The sequence below is a fragment of the Pelodiscus sinensis genome, chromosome 1 (genome assembly GCF_049634645.1).
Source record: "Pelodiscus sinensis isolate JC-2024 chromosome 1, ASM4963464v1, whole genome shotgun sequence".
Lineage (NCBI taxonomy): Eukaryota > Metazoa > Chordata > Testudines > Trionychidae > Pelodiscus > Pelodiscus sinensis.
The window spans coordinates 103,235,377-103,260,909 of record NC_134711.1 but is presented as its reverse complement, the minus strand read 5'-3'; the positions used below and the strand labels follow the sequence as shown (position 1 = coordinate 103,260,909).

General features: G+C 44.2%; 1 protein-coding gene across 11 annotated transcripts in view; it reads right to left on the bottom strand.

Moving 5' to 3' along the window:
• DGKI (diacylglycerol kinase iota) overlaps positions 1-25,533 on the bottom strand; it is a 319,613-nt gene that overhangs the window by 39,697 nt on the left and 254,383 nt on the right. For 10 of the 11 annotated variants that reach the window (XM_075940098.1, XM_075940048.1, XM_075940058.1 and 7 more), the window contains 4 exons: positions 24,838-24,907; positions 21,537-21,577; positions 18,548-18,675; positions 17,990-18,115 (listed from right to left, as the gene is read on the bottom strand). In XM_075940098.1, the coding sequence (XP_075796213.1) occupies positions 17,990-18,115; positions 18,548-18,675; positions 21,537-21,577; positions 24,838-24,907 (365 nt within the window). The remainder of the gene's footprint in view (positions 1-17,989; positions 18,116-18,547; positions 18,676-21,536; positions 21,578-24,837; positions 24,908-25,533) is intronic. The other variant, XM_075940105.1, reaches the window with a different exon arrangement.

Genomic DNA, 25,533 nt, shown 5'->3' with positions numbered 1-25,533 from the left:
GCATGGCGCCCGGGGGCAATTGCCTCTGTCCCGTTCCCCCTCCCTCCCTCCCTATTCCCTTCGTTACACCTCTGGCCCTGTGCACATATTTTGGACATGTTTTGGCTATTTGGACTCAATTTGACAGCATATTATGGGTCAGACCAGCACCTGAATCATTCCTACAAGATGACTTTAAAGTAAATGCACATTCTTGCTGCCAAGGTAACACAAGAGCTAGCTGCTACCATGAAAAGAGTTCTGTTTCTTTTCCAACAGAGTTTAATTTGACAATAATGCACATACATGACAGATTAGCAAGATTAAATGAATGTCAGCATTCCTGACATGGTGATCAAAGCTGGAGTCAAAAAAACAACTTATGATAGAGGGTGGGAGAATAGAAAAACATAACAAAAGTAGCACAGAGAATGTGTGTGAGAGAGAGTAACAGATGGGGATAGAGGGGATAGAGCTTTGAATTCAGAGGAATAAAGAAATCGAGGGAGAAGTCATGATCTCTTTCTATAACTGGGATCTGAGGATGAAGGATTTGTGATGATAGAGCCAGATATATGTATATGTAGGTGAGAATGTGAAAGATGGAAAGGAAAGAAGGAAACTCCCCTAATGAAACATGTTTGTTTGTTTTTTTACTTTTTGAAAAGAGAAGAAAGGGTTACACTCAATTAGAGAAAATAAAGGAGAAAATCAGATTGCCTAATGAAGATGCTCATATCCAGTGCATTTGTATGGATCAGAATTATTCAACCTACTGCTACTGTTAAACTCTCTGACTGCAGCTGAAACATCTTAGCCACGTCCCCTATTGTGAAACAGGCCAGGTATACACTGCCATTCCAATAATGGCCACGTAACAGATAAGACTGTAGGTAACCCAGAGGACAGCATCAAAAAGATTGAACATTTGAACTGCCCCACAGGACCATATTGTAAAAATTTCACACTGTAAAAATTCTGCAAAAATAGAAAGCTAGGTGATGTAGGAAGGAAGATACCAGGAGGTGCAATGCTGCTGTTCTTTTAAAATGTTACAACCAAGCAAATATTTAACCAGAATTCTCATCTGTTTTATCTTGACACTTCACCTGCTGCTATGATGTGGTTTCATCTAGTCTGAGGTATTTATTCCTTCTTGTTTATTTCTTAGTCAAACAATTTTGTCATTTTCTAGATCCTTATGCAGAGAAAGAGTACAGAATAGGATAGACTATCCTATCATTCTGTTAGATTATTCTTGGGAAGACATATGCTATTATCTTTAAAACACCCACAAGGAAAAAAATAAAGCAAGAGAGAAAGCACATACACACATAGCCAGTAGGAGACCACTGTAGCAAGCACAAGACTAGACTTTATCGTTTTTATAAACTAGTGGTTTTGTGTGTGCAACTCTGAAAAGTGTTTGGAGATCTATGGATGAAAACCAATATATGAGATACAGATATAAGGAATATTAGGAGGGAGAACAGCCAAATAAAGACAATGGATTTCAAAAAAGCAGACTTTAGCAAACTCATGAGGGTGAGTTTACACTACGGGACAAAGTCACATTAAGATACGCAATTTCAGCTATGTTAATTGTGTAGCTGAAGTTGAAGTAGCTTAACTTGACTTTTGGCACTGTCTACAGTGCAGGAAGTCGAAAGAAGCACAATCCTTGTGAAATCAGGGTTACTGACATTAACCAGAGCACCACCCTCACTTTGAATTAGCTGTCTTAACTATATCGCTAATTTGAACCCTGGAAGATCGACAGCAGCAGCTTCGATCTTCCTCTGTAGTGTAGACATACCCTCAGGGAGTTGGTAGATAAGATCCTAGAGAAGCAAGACTAAGGGAAAAAACAGTTGAAGACTGCTGACAGTTTTTCAAAGAGACAATATTAGGGGCACAGGACCAAACTACCCTATTGCATGGGAAAGACATGAAATATGGCAAGAGTCCACCTGTCTTAACCAGGAGAGCCTCAAGTATCTAAAAGTCAAAAAAGAGTCCTACAAAAAGTGGAAACTGCATCAAATAACAAGTACATAGGGACAAAATTAGAAAGTCCATGGCACAAAATGAGGTCAAAGTAGCTAGACATAAAGGTACAGCTACACAGCAGGACAAAACTCGAAATAAGCTATGCAACTTGAGCTATGCTAATTGCGTAGCTTACGTTGAAATAACTTATTTCGAATTTGAGTACATCTACACAGCACTTATTTAGAAATAGAGCACTCTTCCTCCAACCTCTCTTACTCCTCATACAATGAGGTGTACAGAAATCGGAGTAAGAAGCTTGTTATTTTGAATTTTGCTTGCTGTGTAGACGTGCACTATTCAGAATAAATGATGTTCTGAAATAACGCTATTGTGCAGATACACCCAAATAGTAACAAGAAAACATTACACAAATACAATAGAAGCAATGGGAAGCCAGTTCTTATGAATGCAGGTTTAACACCGACAGACCCTTGTCATCTGTATGCAGAATCAAACCTAGGCCTTCTGGTGTTTAGTGCCTGAGCCTCTCCTGCTTGCGCTAACAGCCATCTGGCTCACAGCTAAGGATGTAAAGCAGACTCATTATTTTCTCTGTTACTGGTCTTAGTGCCACTAGCTGGGACAGTTCACTACACCCAGGTGTATGGATTACACAGGAATTACAGAACTCTGACCCGGAGATCTTGCTATTTCCACTCCTCCCTATTTCCCCTCTGCAATAGGGGCTTGGTCCTACATTTCTGTCACTTGCTGGCTATCCAAAAGGTGAAAAAAGCTAGTGAATTCTGGGAAATTCATATAATTTGGTCCTTGATTTCCACCTGGAGAGGGATGTTACTGCAGCTTTTCCGAGGGATACATATTGGGGTAAAATTTCTAAGTGCCAACCCAACAGAATACCACCATTTTTAATAGAATTGACATATACCAAAAACAGACAGAAAGACAATGCCTACGCAGGCTGAGCTTCTGTAGTCTGGCACTTTCTGGTCCGGCAACATCCGTGGTCCAACATGGTTTTAGTTAGTTGGACGATCACTTATCATGTATGTGGCCAAGTTTCCCACAGTCCCATAAAATTTGTTTACAGCCCCCCAGTCCTGGCTCTCGGTGTTCAATGCTGTTATTTAGCTCTAATTTACACCTAAATGTCTTCGAAGAGCCCAGTAAATAATGGAAGTGTTGGTAAAGCCGCTAGACAATACTGACCTCCCATGGTTCAGCAAATTCTCTGGTTCAGCACCAGTCAGGTCCTGAGGGTGCTGGACTAGAAAGGTTGAACCTGTAGTTGTTTATTTCCAGGATAGCAATAACTATTAATGCCAACTATAATGCAAGCACTACTGCCTTGGAAGAGATACCACTTGAAGAGCCTATTTCCCCAACGCCTCTCCCACTTCCTGGCTTGCCACATCCTTGTTTGTGCAGAACCATACTCCGATGTGTTATGGGGACAAATATGTCAGGGATACCAGGGATGTGGGAAGAGAGATGGTGCTATCATGTAGCCTCCATTTCTTTCCACACTTTGCATTCTCAGTGGACAGCATGCCCTGGAATGGGTAATTGCACTCACAATTACCAATATACAAGGTGAAACTGAGTTGACTGCACAGTTATCCCTTTGGTAAGCACAAGTGCACATTTTGCATGCATATATATTACAATGCGTCCCTGGGTGATCACTATCACAGCAAGCTGGACAGAGATTTAGCGGTGCATGAAAAGACCTGAATAGTAATTATTTTAAAAAAAACATTAGTCATCATAATAGACATCTCCAGGAAATTAAACAAACTCTGCCATGACAAGCACAGTGTTCACCTGCCTGCAACATTAGCATCAGGGTCCAGGGATTAAGGATATGATACAAAGCTCATTTGAGTCTCTCCTTTGACTTCATTGAGTTTTGGATCAGGCCCTATCACAGCCAGGTCACCTTTAGCCTCATAAAACATTCCACAATCAGCCAAGCATTTACAGCAGCTATTTCCAAATGCTCTCTTCAGTCTGTTGGCTTAAGGTTTATTCAGCACTAGAGATGTGAGGTAGGGAACATTTATTTGTAAGAAGGAAAAATGGGGAGTTCTGTGACTAAGTGCTCCATCTACAGAGCCTTGAGAACCTAAAGAAACCCAGCCAGCCAGGTGAATTCTAACAAAATTCCAGCATACAGGTACCTTCTTCCTGAAGATTGATACTGCAGAGAAACAAACGTTGAGCTGATGAAAAACAGCTATTTTTATCAATCAATCTGCAACTGAAAGCATTTGCACCAGGGCTATGTAAAACAAACTATTCACCTTTCAAAGGCCAAATAGTAATCTGTGTGCAGCACTTACATCATTTGGCTATGATCTCTCTTTTCCCCTACCAAGCCTTCTCTCTGCATAAGTGATGTAATGCTGTAAACTTGCTAACTCTTTCTGCCAGTAACTAAAAGTAGTAGGATGGGGAAGGATTTAGACTGAATCTGTTCCTTTCATTTTATGTTTATGTATATACAGAACTGCACATCACTTACCTGGTTTAAATTAATTCATTCAAATCTCAGTTTTAATCAGAGGTTTAACATACTGAACATTCTCCAATATGGGAGCTCCACCTCCTCCACACCATGGCATCTGCACCTGTCACTGATACTGTCTGGGACCGGAGTAGCCATGAGCTCCCATTGCTAGCACTCTACCAACAGGTTTATAGCATGCCAGCTGGGAGAAACTCAGACAGGAAAAGCCACACAATTTTCCATTCCATGTAGCACCTCCTATTGGGAAAGGCGGAACTGAACTGGAAGTAATAGTCAGACTGTCACCAAAATTATTACTGCAATAGCAGCTGGCAGAGATAGTGGAATAAGAGTAATTATGAATTTCCCCCATGTGCAGCACTCTTAACCTACAACCACTGTCTACAGTGCCTTCTGCAGTGAGACGCTACGAACCTGGTGGAGCACTTCCATGTTCTTGGAAGCAAACCAGCCTTCCTTTCTTCTGTTTCTCTCAGATGTCAATACGGACTAAAAGCAGCAAATAAGGAACACTCCTGATGAGTGAAGCTCCATGAATCAAACAAAATCCCATTCAAATCAAGAATTGCCAGTTTGCAGTTATCCATTCCGGCTAGATCTACACTACAGCTTTTTCCGATTTTTTTTTTTCAGAAGAGGCTTTTCCAAAATTTGGCCTGTCTGCACTAGGCCAAATTTCAGGAAATCCCCCTATCGGAAGATCCCTTCCTCCTCATGGAATGAGGATTACAGGGCTTCGGAAAGAGTAAACGCATTCCCTGGACGTGGTGGAGTTTTTCCGGGAGGTATCTTGGAAAACCCCCGCAGTGGAAGAGCAAACGCATTCCCTGGACGTGGCAGAGTTTTTCCGGGAGGTATCCTGGAAAACTCCTGCAGTGTAAACATACTCTCAGGGATTTCTAGATTGTCTGGACAAACAATGCTAACAGCTCAATGCTTCTTATTTAATGTAGTGGTGTGATTTTTTTTGGGGGGGGGGAATCTCTCTTCCCTCCTTTCATCTCTGTCTCCATCTCCATATGCTGATATTGAATCAAACTGTTTGCACATAACCTAAGACACAAGAGTCAAGCCCAATGCTAAATGTCTCATGAAAATAAGTGCAGCTCCATAATATTTCTCTGTGTGTCTCTGGAGCATGTGTGCCCTTTCTTATCGTTTCTCCTGCCATCTCACTTTTTAATTTTTTGCCAGTTGTTTTATTCCTCTCCCCACTATAATGATTTTGCAAGCAGAACAGGATGGAGGGAAAGGTGCAGAGCAAACTGGCTATCCTTGAAATTTTACTGCCACCTAGAGGACTAGGAGCATTTCCATTCAACTATAGCAAAACGGTTAGGAGGAGAGGGCTCCGACACAGAGCCAGGAGAAAGATGCAAGACCAGAAAGCAATACTTAACACTGCTTCACAAGAAACAGGCTGAAACACCTCCATGAGCCACCCTCTCAAAAAAAGAGGGGAGTACTATCCAAAGCGGATGTTTTTCCCCGAGGCCAGGAGAGGAGAGATGCCCCTAAGTGCCTTGTGCACCTACATATCTTTCGGCTTCATTCTTTTGGCTGAGGATGACCCGTTGCAGCTCCTCTGAATGGAAGGAACTCCCCAAATAATTAGCAGGATCACTACAGAGCTATGTGAGGATCTTCCCTTCATTTCATTTAGCCTTCTCCCCCCAGTCCTGATCAAGACACAAGGGCTCTAAAAAAGAAAAACTGATGCTCAGCCTGGGCCTGATTAAAAAAACAGCTGAAATCCGTGGAGGGATACCCACTGACTTTGGTGAGCATTAAAATTCTCATTGACTACCATTTGGGACAGGGAGAAAAGTGGTGACTGATGTGGAAGTAATGGTCATTGAGCAAGAGGGAGAATATGGCTCAGTCCTATACACAGATGGAATGGCACACTAGCAGGGATATGAGGCCAAAGGGTATTGTGATCCCTTCCAAACTAATGTGGAGGCAGAAGTTAAGGGTAGGTTGCTTACTCATCTTGCTCGGGAAAAAACAGCAATCAATCGGATGGCAAATTCATTGCATTCTCTTGCATGAACAAGGATGTTGTGCGGATGCCTTTTTCCAGAGCCAGCGTGAGGCATAAGCAGACTAAGCAATTGCTTAGGACTCCAAGAAATAAAAGGTGCCTCCTATTCATTATTACGTTTTGGAGGGAGAGAATATTACTGTTTAGGGCTCCCAATGACAATCCATGCCCAGATAATCTTCTGTCATCAGCGTAAGCTTTTGGTTTGGCCCAGAATCCTGTTGTTTCTTATCTGCAAAGCCATCAAAGAGGTTTAAAAGCTGCTTTGGAACAGACCGATGGGCTAGAGTGCTACAGACTTAGATAAAAACATATTGCCCCCAGCATTCCAAACACAACAGCAGCAGTTGGGCAAGAACTAGATTCACCCAAATAAAAACCTGACCCTCAGGCTAGATTCAGGAGCTAATGTTCATAATCCTCTTGGTGAACTTAGGCTGAGATTTGCGTGAACCTAGGCTGAGTTTTGAGTGAACCTAGGCTGAGTTTGGGGGTTGTAAAGAGACAGCAAACTATACTAAAATGTTTTTTTTAAATCCCCAAAACAAATATAGGCATTTCACTTTGTGTTTTGGGGATGGTTAATATCTGAAACTCAAAGTGAAACTCCAGGGACAAGATTTTCAAAAACAGGTACCTAAAGTTGTGTTCTTAAATCAATATTTTGGTACCTAAATACATTGCTAGAACCTAGCACCTCCAAAAAAGCTTTAGGCACACTTTTCAAAAAAATGTTGGCCAAGGCACATGACACAGCCACATTGAAAAAGAAATGAAGGGTCATTTAAACCCCACATGCCAAGTAAAATGGCTGAACTTAGCATAATACTGCTGTGGCCTAAGTTGCAGGGAATGAACCACATAATGTTTAGAGGTTTGAGTGAGTCCTTTAAGGGACACAGTACAGAATTCTCAGTCCAGAAGGCAGGGATTAAGGAAGCTTTAAATGCATGGGTGCTGATTCAATGGGTATTCCAGCACCCATGGGAAAAAATAGTGGATGCTACCAGTGGCTCCGCTGATCAGCTCCTTCCTCTTGTCCCTTCCCCCCTGAGGCTCCTGCCTGCCAGTGATCAGCTGTTCAGTGGCATGTAGGAGGTGTTGGGGAGAAGTGGGGGCAGGAAGAAGCCATGCAAGGGGAGAGTGCACTTTGGGGAGGAGGTGGAACAAGTTGGGAAGAGACAAGGCAGGGTTGAGGTAGAAAGAGGTGGGGGTCGGAAGCGGCAGGGAGGGGGTAGGACTTTGGGGAAAGGGATGGAGTGGGGGCAGGGCCAGGGCAGAGCAGGCATGGAGCACACCTATTCAAACCACCTTTGCACCATCTCAGGTCTGTGCTGAGCCGCCTCCATTGTAAATTAGACCCAATCTGTCCCTGCCTGCTTTTAGGCAACAAGATAGTCCAGAATCTCAGCAACAGCATATGCTTCCACTTCCAGCCCCTCCCAACATGCCCAACACAGCACAGCCATGCCCTTCGCAGCTTTCCTCCTCCCCACAAGGGTCAGAGTTTCTAAGGGGTCCTATGGCTCTCATCTTCAGTTCCTGAGACAGAGAATTTGCTTTTAGAGCTGCTTTACTCAGCATTTGGGTGATGGTTCCCAGCCACTATCAGTTCTCTCAGCCTCTATGTGGTAGCAGTGACCCTGTTTACTCCTTTTCAAAGATCTTATCAAAACAGCCACAAGGTGAAAAGTTGGCTAGATATCATAAATTACCGTGTATGTGTGCACATGACAGCACATACCTATGAGTGTTCAAAGAGCGAGAGGATGTATGTAAGAGATTGTGTATGTATGTCACAGTCTACCTGACGCTTTACAGCCCGCCTGCTTCTGAATGAAAGCAGATTAGGAAGTGGTCTCTTCTCCCAAGAGATGGCATGTCCTTATGGCAGAGACATAGCGCATGGACAGAGGTCTGTAAGCAGGCTTGCCTGTGCATTGCTGGGTAAGCTAGGACATCAGATCCTTTCCATCCTGGGTTAACCCTTTTTTCCCTTTCTTTTTCCTTTTTACGATAAGACTGCAAGGCTCATTTCATTTACAGCTTTGACAGATGTGCATTGTTATATTCAAATGGAGTGGAAACCTTGGCCATCAAAGGGTAAGAATTTCCTTCACCCTGTCCTTCTAAAGAAGCTTGAAGCAAAGAGGACCAACTGTATACACTGCCCTAGCTGAACAATGGATTTCTTCTCATCTCATAATCCTAGCTCACCCTATTAAACCTGCCTAGATTTCTCTTTTGCTGGCTGCCAGTATCATCTGGAGGGCTAAGGATGCAATTTTCACTTCTCAGAGCACCAAGCATTAGGAGAAAGGAATATTCAAGCAGAAACAGTGTTGCTATCATCACTTCCCTTTACCACCTGCCTTAGAGAAGCAGTAATCCCTGAAGGTCAAACTCCCAATGATCATTTTATCTTAGTCAACCAAATACTCCTATTTGTTCCCCTGCCTTCCCTGATATAGAATTATATTATCCTCTGTCACACACTCCTCTTCTTCACTCCACAGGAAAGATCCTGAAAGGAAAAAAGAACAAGGAGAAAAAGAAACAGAGAAAGTAAGGTAAGTCATCTATTCTACTCTGGCCTGGACAATTAACCCAAGATAGGGAGGAAGATTTGTGGCAGCCATGGAAAGCACTGTGGAGAAAACAGACGCGCCCCACTATTTGTGGCAGCTATGGAAAGCACTGTGGAGAAAACAGATGTGCCCCACAATCTCATCTCTCTCAACACACATTCCAATAAAAACTTACAGTCCCCTTAGAAAATGCATTTTCTCTCCCTTATCTGCTGACAATATTTGGAGGGGATTTCAAAGCCAAAGTACAACTGGCTGTCTCTGCACCAGGGCAGTGGAGTCCTTAACCAACCATGCAATTGTTCTTTTCCTTGGAAATCCACTCCAAGGAGTGGCTGATTGTATTTCCCTTTTGGAGAGCAAAATGTCAGTGAGCCATAAGAATTCTCTAAAGAGGCCAGTTTGCAGTCTCATGATGTTTTGGTGTGCTTTGTATTTCACTACCTGCCAAACCAGTTTGCTAGCAGGACAAGTTTTCTCAACTGCACATCAGGGGCTGAGATTTTACAAAATCAGTAAGAGCCTTCATTTCCAGGCTCAGGAACAATAAGAGGAGGAAACTAAACTCCATGCCCAGTACACTCTGGGGATCTACTCTGTCTAAATTATAATTACTCACTCAGAAATCAGGATGTGGGAAACAGAATATTGCACAGCATATGAAATATACTGTGTATTTCCATCAGATACCAAAGGGCTAGAAACACAGATGGTTTTGTCAGATCCAGCAGTTTTCATTACAACCCCTTAGCTGCTCAGTCCCTAAACAGCAAGCAAAAGACCTATTTCCAATTGAAAAAAACAAACATCATTGGCCTAGCAATCATTTATGCAAACAGGTTAGTGGCTATGCAAATGAAAAAGACTTTAATTTCCTTTCTTAACTACATTTATTAACAGCAGAAGAGGTGGCCCACGACTGATTTAAAGTTCAGCTACTGCTGGAAAAAGACTGTCAAAATGATGATGCAGAGCTCTCTCTAGATGGGGTCTCAATGCCTTTCATGGAAATTTTACTCTGTTAAGTCAAAAAATGATTTATCTAAATGCCAGTCCTGATTAGATAAGTCAAGACCCTGGCACTGTACTGACATGTGGTGCCAAAGGCTCACCCGTTCCTAGGGAACAAGTGATTAACTTGGTTGCTTTCTGTGCCATCTGCAGTCCTTTCTGCTCAATTCACAGACTCAGTCACTCACTAGGAACAAAGGATCAGTAAAAGCTCCTAAAAGTTTATAGTGGATGATGACTCAGAACCCCCTACTGGACAAGAGCTCTACTGTAGCCAATCAGGGATGCCAGGTGTACATCACTGGTGGGTCTTGCCACAGTCTGTATCACAAGAATGAATTTGTGCCGTGACATTTTCTGTTTTCTCAGTTTCAATGCCACCTAAAAGCACCATGATCTTCATGCACCCAGTGTTCATTACAAGATGGCAGGAGGATGGCCAAGCTAACTCTGAGCCTTTTTGAAACCTCATTTCTGACTGGTGGTTCCTGTCATGCCATCCTTCCAGCTGGTGCAAGTGGGTGGTTTCTCTGCTGACAGAGACAAACTACCAAGTTTGAGATCTGAACTGATTTCATGAAAATCAAGAACAGAATTAAAATAAAATGGGTGGCATCAGAGCAAAGATGTGGTTTGGTGCCCTTCCTTCCCATTCAGTCCTTGATCTGTGCAGCTTTTCTCTTCAAAATGGTGTTCCTTTATTTTCTGCTCAGTTGTCCACATGACCTGCCTTTAGTTCTCAGCCATGCTCTGGAATGCCTTTTATTGGCCATAGTTTTCATTAAAGAAATGCTGCATCATATGGCAAAAAATAATTTGGTGTAGCTCTGAGGAGTTGAAGAGGAAGTAGGAGTGCAGAAATGCCAAAGTTAGAGAGGCCTGGTACAAAACTAGCCCGAGAGTGACCAAAGCAGTTCAGACTAATTTGTTATGTTTCCTTTTTTTTTTTTTTTTTTTTTTTTAAGGTAGCATTCTGGATCTACCCATGTTTATCACGTGCCTTCCCCACTAATCTACCTTCGTAAATAAAGCAAAAGCAACAGGGATTTGTTTCCAGGAAAAATGTTACAAGAACTGGACATGAACATGAAATCAGCACCCCAAAGCACCAGCCACAAATAGCTGCAGCAGCTGCCACTTAGAAACTCCTGAAATCCTATCGGCTGCCACATCCTGAAATGTAGCACAAACCAAGAGGGAGTCCAGAAATAATGCTTCTTTCTGCAGTCAAACTTCAGAGACAGAATTTCCCTGAAGAGCGGTCCCTTTTGTCCAGAGACATCCATCTCTAGTACTACAGCCCGAGGACTGTTCTAATATAGAGTTTACTGTGCTGAAAAAAAAACCTGTTTTTTTACTGAAATGAGTACACAAGGAAACAGAGATTCTGGCAACTTCTAGCAAGGCTTTGATTTTACAAATATAGGGCACAGAACGGAAGAGTAGATTTTTTATACCATTATATTTAGCGAAAATTAAAAAAATATATATTGTAAAGGCTTCTTAGTCTATAATCCTTTCAAGGCAGACAGTGAAACTGCTGAAATTCCATTCATATTGAGCCAAACAGAATTCCTGTTTCCAAGTAGAAGAACTATCTTCAAGATGGAGACTCAAGAAAATCAACTGTGTTTGGAGGCAGTGGAGATGGAGGTAGTGGAGAATAAACCAATACAGCTTTTAGTCTTCTTCCCTCCCATTTGTAACTACACCTCCTTGGTCGTTTTGGGAAAGAGGCTAAAATGTAAGTCCTTTTCATAACACAACATTAGGGTAATGAGAGTGGTCTCTTATAAGCTATCTTATTAAGAGTGATGGGCAATACAAGAGAAAGAAAGAATACACCAACAGAAGAAGACCAACCGATGGAAAAATGGATGAAGTAGAAGGGAGAAGCAAAGAGAAAGAGAGAGAGAGAGAGAGACAGAGAGAAATTCTATTTAATAGAATCATAAAATCATAGAACACTAGAACTAGAAGGGACCTCAAGTCCAGGTCATCAAGTCCAGACCCCTGCCCTCACAGCAGGACCAAGCACCATCTAGACCAACCCTGATAGATGACTATCCAACTGGCTCTTAAATATCTCCAGAAATGGAGATGCCACAACCTCCCTAGGCAACCTACTCCAGTTTTTAACCACCCTGACAGTTAGGAAGTTTTTCCTAATGTCCAACCTAAATCTCCCTTGCTGCAGTTTAAGCCCATTGCTTCTTGTCCTATCCTCAGAGGACAAGAACAATTTGTCTCCCTTCTCCTTATGACACCCTTTTAGATACTTGAAAACCGCTATCATGTCCCCTCTCAGTCTTCTGCTTTCCAAACTAAACAAGTCCATTTCTTTCAGTCTTCCTTCATAGGTCATGTTCTCTAGGTCATGTTCTCTAGACCTTTAAGCATTCTTCTTGCTCTTCTCTGGACCTTCTCCAATTTCTCCACATCTTTATTGCAATGTGGTGCCCAGAACTCATGCTGTTTGTTTCTAAATTATATTTTACAGGAAAAAGTATACATGGGTGACAGGCTGAATTTCTGTGTGTCTCCCTCCAAATGTGATTGTGTTGAAAGCCATGGTTACACTCACAAATGCATGTCTGTGATCTTAAATAGACCTGGAAAACTGGTTTCTAAGGGTGAGTAAATTGCTGGGATAAAATAAGCATATCACACTTAAATCTCAAATTTACACCCAGAGTTTATCTGAATCTGAATCAAACAAACATTTCAGTGTGTAATGTTGAAATATTACTGGACAGACTATTTGGAGGTATTTGGGAATTAGTTTTATGATGTTTAAGGCTCAGTTTTTCAAAAGCAAGATGCAGGATGAAGCATCTGAAGTTTTAAATGTTTATCCAAAGCACCTTTGGACCCCCTAAGGTGCACTCATCACTAGCAGCTTCCACGTCCATTTTCAAACTGCACATGACCCCTTAAAAAGTGACGAGGAGTCCTGTGGCACCTTATAGACTAACTGAAGTGTAGGAGCATATTGGAATTCACACCTCCAGATCAGCTGCTAGAAGTGGGCCTCATCCTCCTTGATTGGATCCACCTCGTCATCTCCAGCCCGATCCTGGCCTGCATATTTATACCTGCCTCTGGATATTTCCACTACATGCATCTGACAAAGTGGGTCTTTGCCCACGAAAGCTTATGCTCCTATACTTCAGTTAGTCTATAAGGTGCCACAGGACTCTTCGTCACTTTTGCAGATTCAGACTAACACGGCTACCCCTCTGATACATGACCCCTTGACATTTCTCATTCTTTTCACATCCGAACTCACATTCCTGATGTTTGTCTCCTTGCGCTGCACACAATTTTCTTTTAAACATCTGTACTGCCACTCTGATTTCCTCAGCAATGATCCAAGCCCTTTCTTTGTGATAATTATTATTGCCTCATAAAGCAGCGGCTGCATTATATTACTGGCTAATTAATGTCCTCTTATTGTAAGAAGTGTTGCTGCCATCTTCAAACCCCCATAGGCATTTTTTTCTTATGTGCAACTTAACCAGATGGTGTGCTGGCCAACCTTCTCTCACCCTTTACATGTACTTTACTCAGATAACACATATTACAGTTCTGGACACACGATGCCATTATAGCTGGCTAGATGTTAGACAAGTTGCTATTACTCTCTCTAAGGCACTGAAGATGAAAGAGTCTGGTTTTGAGGTTCTTTCATCCAGTGTACCTCTGACCTCTACCAAGACTGGTTACAGCTCACATCTTCCCTTTTCAACACTGCTTTTTTTTCTGACCTGCATTAGCTAATAAAGAAGGGGTGGCCAAACCATGGCTCGGCTCTCTTACAGAGAAAGAACATTTCTCCAGCTCCACTCTCTCAGTGGAACGTAGAGCTAATTCATTCCAAAAATCCATTTTCCAATGTAACAACAGGAAGAATTTCACCAATACAGAATACAACTACCCACAGAGAAAATCTACAGAATACAAGGGATATCTCCTGTCTTATATGAAGTTCCATCAAATCTTAATAGCTACAAGTGATAAGAGATTATGTCACATCCCAACAGCAATGTGTACAACACCTACAACTTCACAGCACGATATCCCTTAGCACCATACTAGGACATTGGTCTAGCACTCACTCTGGAAGAGGAAAGAGTGTGTGCAGCTGATTCAGTGACATTTTCTGAGTACTCTGGTTTTCCTTGGAGGTATCTTTTTCAAGCACTGATCTGAGCAGACCTGTCTTAGTTCATGAGAGCAGACTAGCCAGAAGTAGTATGGCTGACGGCTGTTTGGAGTGTCCAGGGAATAAATATATACCGCCCTTTAAAATGCTGTCAGCCTTTCTGAAAATGCAGGGACCGTTGAAAAGACAAGGTATGTAAACAAAGAGATGCCTTAAATCACTCAAATCTGAATAAAAAGATCTATAGAGAATCTGAAAATAATTACAGTGCTTGGCACAAATCCTACTCTTAAGCCCTGGGAGGGAGGGGAAAGAGATTTGATTTTAATGATTCCTAGGCATGGGGTCTTGGTTAGAGAAAATTAATTACTCTTTTGTTTTTAATTAAGTGAGTTTCATGTGAGTTTATTTTCAGATGGCATCTGATTAAAGATATTTCACATTTTTCCCTTGCTCCCTTCCCCCTTTCTCCCTACCCTGAGATATGGAAGAGCTGTCTGTGGCCAATGGTTAGGAGTAGAAAGTACTTCTCTCTAAAACCTTAGCATGGCATCCAGGAGTCGTGCTCATTTTGTAGCTGGTGAACATAGACCCAGAGAGTTTAAGACCAAAATTGTCAAATGTGACCACTCATTTGGGAGTCCTGCAGACAACCGTCATCCTTCACTACACAATCCTGATTTTCTCCTTAGAGCAACTCTATCCTGTACAACAGTAATGTAGCCCATGCAGCTTGCAGTCCATTGCGGTTCTATTTGTGGCCTGCGAGACATTTTGTTTACTGTTGCCCACACATAGGGTTGCCAAATTCTGCTGGTTTCCATTTGTGTTTTTCCTACAGGTATTACTAAAGTGACACGCATGTAAAGCAAGAACACATGGAGTGAGGGGTGTGCTGATTGCACACAACATTGCCTGTAAGAGCCATGAGCTTTCTCTGCATCTAATCAAAGCACTGCTATGGTTCATTCAGCACACCGTGCAAATTCAAGATATGCAAGCGCAGTTTGCAAAACCACCCTGTCCTGGGAGACTATCTTGGTTATAATGATCTTGCAGCCCACTAAGATGAAGCAGGGCTACTCATTCAGCACACTCACTAGTGTACGTTGCCAGTTGTGGCTGTTCACTGAATAAAGCAGGGAAGAATTATATGTGACTGTGATGGGGCATCTGCCCCACACTGGCTCTTTAAAGGTTAAAATTGAGCCCTGGGAGAGGGCTGGAGTAGTGGAGCCAGCAGCTGTGGCAGATACAGCAAATTAGGGTCCAACTGGCAGCAGTATAAATAAAGGCTCATGAAGAGGAGAGACACAGACACACTCTTGCTCTAGTAGGGGAGCAGGGGGGATCTAGCTGCCAGGTTTTCATCCTCTTCCTCCCCACATCCTATTTCTATGCTATTTATTTGACAACTAGATCCCTTAAACTCCATTCATCTGAAAAAGTGGGTTGGTCCCACGAAAGCTTGTGATACCATCTACATTCTTTGTTAGTCTGGCTACGTCTAGACTGTAAGCTCCTTTCAGAAGAAGCATCCACACAGCAAACACGCAATGAAAAAGTGATCTGCTTTTTCGAAAGATAGTGTCCACACTGATTGGACGCTATCTCGCATTTAAGTTGTGATTAGTATGGACGGAGTGGCCACCAGGGCACCTGTGTTATTTCCTGGAGGCCTCTTCTTCCATAAGAACTCCCTCTTCTGTGTCCACACACACCTTTTTCCGAACAGGCTTTTTTGGAAAAAGGTTTCTTCCTTGTAGAAAGAGGCTTACCGCCGTCGGAAAAACCCCTCCATTCTTTCGACTGTCTGTCGAAAGAACTCAATGGCAGTGTGGACGCAAGTATTGTTTTTCTGAAAAAATGGCCATTTTTCTGGGAAAATGCTGCAGTGTAGACGCACCTTCTCTAAGTTGTTGCTAGACTATTCATTGTTTTTTAAGTTTTTCCAGTTACAGATTAACTCAGCTACCCCTTGAAGCTTTTTAAAATCAATCTAATTTTTTTCCACTGCACATGTCCCCAGTTTAAGGCCCTATAGTCTGGCCTAGGGAAAGCTGCATGCTCTCCCAAGCTAATTAGGTTTCCCTCTGCAATATTTACAGTCCAGGCCTGGCCTTTGGGAAAGGCAAGCAAGGCAGTTGCCTTGGGCCCTGCACATTCAGGGCCCCGTGCTGCCCAGCTCCTGTCCACCCGGCCGCTCACTCGCTTCCCTGACTGGGAGCCGCCCGGACATGCGGCTCAGCCAACCACAGCATGCTGCCTTGGGCCCCGCAAACTCCTTGGTCCAGCCTCTCACAGTCCCTACTATCCCAGGGAGCACAAAAATCAAGAACTAACCCAAAATCTTCCCCATAATAAGAAAGAGTACTAAGCAATAGCCACTGTGCTCATCCCTTTTCACATTTCCATATATAACTGTTCTAAGGCACAGGAACTAACTAAAATTCAGGTTATCACAAGGCCTGTGTGATTTGTATATGTAATTGCTTTTTTCTCAGACCGGCCTGGCCTTTGGCGGTTACTGAAAATGTAAAGGAGAACTGATGTAACGCAATCTAAACCAGCTACTTTAGTAAAAAGCTGAAATTTTCACAATCAGCAAGGGAATTCAATAATGTTCCTATTTATGTTTCAATGGCAGTTATAGGCCTAAATCCCTTCATTAATATTGGAAAATCTCAACCCACAGGAACCAGCAGCTGGGCTTCTTTTTCTGCAAAAGGTGGTAGGGATGATGAAAGATACACGCAAATGCAAGCACACACCTAAAGGCACATCAGCACTGCAGGACAAAAGTTGTATTACACTACGCAACTTCAGCTATGTGAATTGCGTAGCTGAAGTTGAAATCGCTTAATCCAGCTTTTGGCGCTGTCTACAAAGCAGGAAGTCAAAGGAAGAACACTTTTCTGTTGACTTCCCTTACTCCTTGTGAAATGAGGGTTACAGAAGTCAGAGTAAGAAGTCTACCCGCTCAACATTATTTTGAAATAACAGTTTGCTGTGTAGACACACACTTTGTTATTTCAAAATAATGTTGCAGTATAGATGTGCCCTAAGTTTGGAGTGTAGCCTAAAGAATCATCTTACTGACCCACCCCAGTCTCTGTAAACTGTCCCTGAACATCATGATGCGATCACAGTGGACGGAATGTTACACCATGGAAGGGAGACAGCAAAAAGTTGCCTAAGAGATCAGCCTCAAAGAGCTAATCTTGGATTGTATCCTTTGGGAGCTGTGGGCTCAAAGTGACTATGGACTTGGGGTGCCTCCATTTTGGGGTGATCAACTTGGGATAGCTTAAAAGGGGTCTGTTTTCAGAGGCTGAACATTCAGCTTGTTCTAAAAACCAGGATCTTTTACTGTGCCTCCAGTTTCTCAGACAAAATGTAGGGTTTCCAAACCACTGCTCACTTTTGGAAATCTGGGTCTATGTTTTCAAACGACCGGGAGACTGAAAGCTGGAGAAAGAAAGGAAAGGAAACAGAGAGAGATAGAGGGCAAAGCAGAAGGGAGACATAGAAAAAAGAGAAGGAAAGATTCCATTTCCTCCTGTCATTGTTACCCACTACATTTTAAAAGACCAACTAACAGTTGTCAGTTGTGATGGGGGCGGTGCAGCATCAAGCAGAGAAATGCAGAGGGCTCTTACTGCAGCATGTGTGTCTGGCTGGCGTCCTTTTGTTTGTCAGGTACCTCGTAGTGTGGGGAAATCTTGCCGAGGCCGCTGTCACTTAGCATCCGCTTTCGGACTGCAGGGTTCCACCGATCTGATATTCTAAAAACACAAGGAGGAAAGAGAACAAAATTAATTCCTCAGAGGCTGCTTTTCACTCTTGTTTGAAGCCCCCTTACACTCATTCATTTGCAGCCCTCTTCAAGCTGGATGGGCCCTAAATAGCCCCTTGGGAGAAGAGAGTGGGTGAAGGAGGTTAATTCAGTGTAAGCATATGTTGGTCTATCCAGAAGACAAGGAGAAATATGGACACTTTATTGTAATACCTGGGTTCACAGCTCAATTTAAGACCCCATTCACTAGTGTGTGAATGTAAGCCCCACAGAGAGTTTGTAATGTGATCAATGGATCTGTTTACCCAACTCCTTACTTTAATATCTTACTTTAATATTCTCTTCCTACTATCAAAGTTTGGTAAGGGGAAGTGCCCACCCCCTGGAAAACCCTTCCCAGACTGGGAAGGGAAGTGCTTACCCAGAGGCCTGCTCCACTACCAGATCGGGCATTCCTGGAGGTGTCCCCACCTGCTGGGCTATCACCAGCTCTGGGTCCAGGATAAAAATCTCGTCCTGCGAAATTTCAGTCACAAAGTGCAAATGTTCCTGTTAGAACGAGATACAGAGTAAAAAAAGAATCATTGTCCATCTGCCAGGAGGCCAAACTGTCTGTCAGAAAGGCAGAAGAAGAATGACCCTTCCTGAAGGGTACCAGTTGGAATCTTCCAGTAGATAGACACAACCTCATACTTTTCTCCTCCAACTCTCAAGGTTCAATCTTTTGTTGACTTCACTGGACTTCAGATTTCCCCATCAGTCTGCAGCAAGTATCAACTCCATAACAAGGCTTACATTGCTGGTTCCATCTCTTCTCCACTGGTCTCTGTTCTATGTTCTGCCAACACCTAAGCAACACCTCAGTGGAAACATGATGGATCTTCACTTTCGTTCCCAAAGAGACAAGGGGGAGACGGGAAATAGCAAACCCACGGGCATTTATAGTAATATAATGAAAGCTGTGCAAAACCTGGAGCAGGGTGGGGAACCTAAGGCCTGGGAGCTGGGTGCAGCCCCCAGCTTGCCTGGATCCAGCCCCAAGACTCAGGGTTCTCCCCCAGCATTGGGGAGCCAGTGCTGGCACTTCAGCCTCCCCGCCATCCACCCATTGAGCTGGAGCACACAGAATCTACTAGCCTGGGCCTCATTAGGCTACATCTACACTGCAAGGTTATTTTGGGATACTACAGTATCCCGAAATAGCTATCCCACATCTTAACAGCAACCCTCTTATTTCAGGCTCGCCATTCTGACATTTCTGTAAACCTCATTCTACGAGGACTAAGGGACATTTTCGAATAGCAGGTTATTTTGAAATTTGGTGCTGTATAGGCAGCGCCAAATTACAGAATAAGCTATTTCAAAATAAGATACAGTTTGCGTAGCTCAAATCGCGTATCTTATTTTTAACTACAGTGCAGTGTAGACGTAGCCCTAGGCCAGTGGTCACCAACCAGTAGATCAGGATCTACTGGTAGATCTCGGGACCTTTGACAGGTGATCATGACAGGTTTATCCAGGAGGCTATTCAGTGCCAGCACTTCATCTGCCCTCTAAGCACTGCTATGTTGCTCCTGTCCTCTACTTTGGAGGTGCTCCCCACCCTCAGGAGCCTCCTACTTGCTGTGCAGGGCACAGGAAGAAGGGGCACTGATGTTAGGGTGCCCCTTCCCCTCCCTGTACCCCATCTCCACAGAGCAGAGGAGAGCAGGGATGCAGAGAGTTTGCTGACTGCTTTTGGGAGTAGTGCATGGCCAGGGTAAGAGTGAGTCTGTCTTAGCCCCCTGCACCACCACCCAGAAGTCACCTGTGGACCCTGCATTCTGAACCCTGGCCCCAGTCCTTGAACCCCTCCTGCATCCCAAACTCCCTCCCAGAGCCAGCACCCTGAATCCCCTCATGCTTAAAAAGGTTGGAGACCACTGCTCTAGGGAATGTGGGGAGTGTCTTTTCTCTGTCAGGGGCCATGTCAGTGAGGGGGGGGGGGGTTGCTTCTCACTTGTGTACAGCCCCTGACTGATTTTGATGCTGAGCCCCTGACTCTAAAAAGGTTCCTCACTCCTGCTCTAGAGGTTTGAACCACATTTCATTTCATCTACTTCACTCTGCTTGTGAGTTTCAGGTTCTCCAAATGTTAAAGTAAAGCTTCATTCAAGCAGTCTCCTGGCTTTTTGTTGAAACATCAGCTTGAATACAGACATCACTTCTCACAGTGATCCACAGTGATTGCACCTGGGACCTCTGATTTACAAACATAACCCACCACAGGTTGAACCTCTCTGGTCCAGCACCCAGGGATTTGCTGGTCCAGGGGAGGTCTCTCCCCTCCTGGCCCATGCTAAACCGCTGTCCCCCCAATAGGGTTCTAGGGTCCCACTGCTGCTTAGTCACTCCAGGGCCGGAGCTGTGCAACAGGGGCTGGAGCTGCATGGCCAGGGCTGGAGCTTCATGGCCGGAGCCAGAGCTGCTACCGGGGCTGGAGCTTCCTGGCTGCCACCAAGGCCAGAGCTGCACGGCCGCTGCTGGCCCCCTGCTACTGCTCAGCTGTTGGGGCCAGATTTTCCCACTGCTCCCCCCACCTCCTCCCCACACATGGGACTCCCAGCTGAGTCACCAGCCCCCTCCTGCCCCATGCCCAGACCTCCCTATGCCTGGACTCTAGTCCAGGAACATCTGTAGTCCCACCGGATGTTGCCAGATCAGAGAGTCTCAATTAAGGGAGGTACAACCTGTGCTGCTCAAGCTACAGGACCATCTCCATCAACTGGAAGACAGTAGCAGACTCAGGAGACTTTGTCACATGGTCCAGAAGAGGGACAAAGACACACCTTCCCAGTGTGTTACAGTTGCATGATTTTGATGCAAAACTATTACATTGCTCAGCTTGTTTACAAATTAAGTCCAGGGTCATAAATTACTCTTATTGTCAGTTTTGAAATAAAACCTGAAACCAGTGGAGTACAATTTTTTCTGTTTCTTTGTGAGCATTTTATACAATTCTAATCATAATTCTCAATTTGTAATATCCGCAGCTATCCAATGTCATACACAGAAGATTAGGTTTTTAGGTTTGTTATAAACAGCAGAAGAGAAACTGATAAAGATTCTGTTTGCACACTCATGTCCTTAGAAATAGAGGATAAGCAAAAGGGATAGAGGAAACTATTTGAACATCAAATTGCTTGTAGATAGTAGGGCAGATCTTCAGTAGGTATAAAACATCATTGACTTCAGTAGAGCTATGTCAATTTACACCTTCTGAGGATCTGGCTCAAAATATATTTCATTTTTCCTTGAGGCATCAGCAAAATTTTAAGACATACAAGAACAAATACAGATAATTCATTTTAAACTGTATCTGACAATGCTTTAAAAAGATTTATTGATACAGGAAACAGATGGAAGTTTACCTGAGATCTGTCAATATGGTAAAAACGATCAGCAGAAGTTGCTGCAAGAAAGAGAAGCAACAGTGACGTGTTAAAGAAAAAGATCTGAGCAGAATTGAATCCACAATGTAAACTGGGCAAAGGTTGGCTGTCAAATAAGGCAACTTGGACTTCAGTAGAGTCTTGCCAGCTTTTCACAAGTACTAATGTGTAGATTTTAAAGGCAGAGTTTAACAAAAGTCATGGCACTTAATTAAAAAATCCAATCACAAACAATCACACACTGAAGAGTCACTGTGAAGTTTCATATATTTTATGATAAAAATAAATAATATCACAGGTGTTATGTAGTGTTTTTCATCAGTAGATCTCAAAGCACTTACAAAGGAGGCAAGTGAAATTCTTTACCTGTGTTGCTAACACTGCTCAGCAAACACTGCTAAACAATTTATTTGTTCTGACTATGTTCATACCTATTCCTATTCCCCCTTTGTGCTAATATTTCTAGCAAATGATTTTTTGGCAGTAAAGTTCATTGAATCAGCACATTTAAAGCAAATAATGCAAAGGCATGGAAAGCGAATTTCAGATTTGTAATAAGAAGCAATCATACTAGAAATCTAATACAAAGAGCTCTTTTCCATTCAGGGAACAAAAACATCACCATATGATTTATGTGTCCAACCAAATCAGCTCAATTTTTATATCAAATAAACCAAAATGCTTGTGAACAACCTGAAGATCAAGTAATAGGCCGATAATACCGATTTGCAAAGAAATTCAAAAAAATTACATTTTGTTCATGGCAAATTCAAAGAGAAAAAGGGGAAAGTCATTTAGTATTATTTGCCCATTTTTAGCTATGGAAGCAATTTGGATTATTAAAACTGAAAGCATTTGAACTGTCTACGTTGTTTTTCACAATCTATGGTGTTTACTTTATGCGTGGCACTTACTTTGGGCAATGAAAGTACAGACTTGCTAGCTTCACTTTGGAGTTTTTATGCAGTAGCATTTTTCTGCTGTGTGTCAATTTTCAACATTGTAGAAGAACATTGTAATCCAAAGAGGCCAAACATGAACCAAAACCAACAACTACAAAAAAAATCTGTCTGCAAAGACTATTTCAGCCATGTGAAAGAAAACAAAAGAAGAAAGAGCATATCTGAAGCAATCAAGGAAAGACTGTAACTACTGAGGACAAAAATCACAGCTCATATACAGGCAGTCCCCGGGTTACGTACAAGATAGGGACTGTAGGTTTGTTCTTAAGTTGAATCTGTATGTAAGTCGGAACTGACGTCCAGATTCAGCCGCTGCTGAAACTGACCGCCAGTTCTGACTTACATACAGAATCAACTTAAGAACCCCAAGCGTCCCCAAGTCAGCTGCTGCTGAAACTGATCAGCAGCTGATTCCAGGAAGCCCGGGGCAGAGCAACTCTGCCTCGGGCTTCCTGTAGTCAGCGCTGGTCAGTTTCAGCAGCAGCTGACTTGGGGTCGCCTGGGGCAGAGAGCTGGGGTGCTGCTGGGTTGGTCCAGTAGCGCCGCTCCTCGGCGCTACTGGACCAACCCAGCAGCACCCCAGCTGCTCTGCCTCAGGCGTCCTGATGCAGCCGCTGCTGAAACTGACCAGCAGCGGCTGAATCAGGACGCCTGGGGCAGAGCAGCTGGGGTGCTGCCGGGTTGGTCCAGTAGTGCCCAGAGCGGCGCTGCGGGACCAACCGGCAGCACCCCAGCTGCTCTGCCACAGGCATCGGGAGAAAAGCCTACTCTGCTGGGGGGGGGGGGGGGCCTACTAGCTGCGCCCCCCCCCACCCCAGCAGACCAGGAAGACGCGGGCGGCGGACTGAGATGCACCGCGGTCCTGCCGCCTGGGTCCTCCACGGCTTTGCTCCCCGTCTCCCTGGTCTGCTGGAGACCAGCAGACCAGGGAGACGGGGAGCAAAGCCTCTGAGGACGCCAGCAGCGGGACAACCGCCGGGCATCTGGGCTGTCCCGCTGCCGGCTTCCCCCGAGGCTTTGCAAAGCCGCAGGGGGGCTCGGGCAGCAAGGCAGCCCAGGCGCGCCTGGGCTGCCTTGCTGCCCGAGCCCCTCCGCGACTTTGCTCCAGGGAGACCAGGGAGACGCAGAGAAAGCCCCGGAGTACACGGGCGGCAGGACCGCAAGGTCTTGCAGTCCGTGTCCTCTGGGGCGAGCCCCATTCGTAACTGCGGATCCGACACAAGTCGGATCCGCGTAAGTCGGGGACTGCCTGTATGCTAGAACAAGGCGCTGTCCATTTTAGTTGCTAATTTTAGAGATCTAAATGCTGACGCAGACCGGGGGAGGGGGATGGTTGGGGGTGTGACAGATTTGTCAGTCTCCTGGGCAAGGTGGGGGGGGGGCTGGCTCTGCGTTCCCAGAAGGCGCAGAGTTGGAGGCAGCTAGCCCTCAGCGGTGCCTGAAGAGCATTGTGTGGTGGTCCTCTGCCCCACCCAGCCCTTAGCACCACCGCCTGGTGCTCCAGCAGCAATTTAAAACGCCTGAGGCTCCAGCTGGGAGTCCCGGGACCCTTTGAATTGCTGGTTGTCGGGTAGTTACCTGCTTTGCCTGCCTGCCTGCCTTGTTGGTGGGCCTGGGTAGACCCCAGGTGAACTGGGTAGCTTTGACAAAACCAGGGCAAGCTATAGGTGTAGAGTTCTCCACAGTGCTACAGTGAGTTAGAGTGAAATCTCAGACCGAATGTGGGCTTCATTTTCATAACCTCTAGAATATGTAAAGGGAAAAAACTAAATAGCTATGTGGCATTCACAATGCAGAGCAAAGGTCTGTTATCAACAGATGTGGCTATACCAGGGACAAAATAGATTCCTGAGCAACTTGCTGTTGCTTTCAAAAAGAGCAGCCAGCAAGGGGGGTGCAACTTCACAGCCCACGGCAACGAGCCTCCCAGCCCAGGTCAACAGACATGGGCTTGTTCTACCATACTAAAACCAGCTGCATAGGTGTTTTGGTGTAGGGTGGAGTTTGGCACTGAAGCCTACAGATAGCAGTGGGCATTAGCAACTGAAAGGCACTGCTGTGGGCTGCCACAGGCTGTACTGATCTAAGTGCTGCTGACCACAGCACACAGACCACTCACCTGGGCCTCTAGCCGCACACAAGGTAAAGGCCTTGCTCTGCTCCTGAGAAGGAAAGAAGCAACACCCACCTCCTCCTTACCTGCCTCGCACAGCAAAGGGCAGCACCTGGCCATTACACCAATAGTTTTGGAAATCAAAGTCTCTCAGTGTGTGTCAATGACAAGAGCTCATCATAGCACCATTGGCAGATACGCTTACCATCTAGGAAGCACCATCTAGGAGAGAGCCTCTGAACGGAAAGTACTCGTGGAAAGGAACCTTCCTGATCCTGAGTATGGGGGAAGGAAAGAAGATTGTTGAATAAACTCTTTTGTTTAAAACTGGATTATTTACCTATTTTTCTTTGCTGACTTTACCCTAAAGGTAAAAGCTAATTTAATAGGTAGCAGGTTTAAAAGAAATAAAAGGAAATTTTTCTTCACACAGCGCACAGTCAACTTGTGGAACTCCTTGCCAGAGGAGGTTGTGAAGACCAGGACTTTAATAGGGTTCAAGAAACACTAGGTACACTCATGGAGGTTAGGTCCATCAACACTTCTTAGCCAAAATGGGTAGGAATGGTGTCCCTAGCCTCTGTTTGTCAGGGACTGGAAATTGGTGATAGGAGAGGGATTACTTGATAATTACCTGTTTCTGTTCATCATCTCTGGGGCATCTGGCATTGGCCACTGTCGGAAGACAGGTTACTGGACTAGATGGATCTTTGGACTGACCCAATACGGCCATTCTTCTTTTCCTATGTTCTTATGTTCTAATTAACCCAATCCTGCTTTTCTAGATATCAGTTCCCATGTAAACTGATCTTCTTTGTGGCATTGCTGACACCAGTCAAATCCTTCAGTATCCACCCTCTTCAGTTCAGAGACCTCAAAAGCCCCTTGTCAAAGCTAGCAA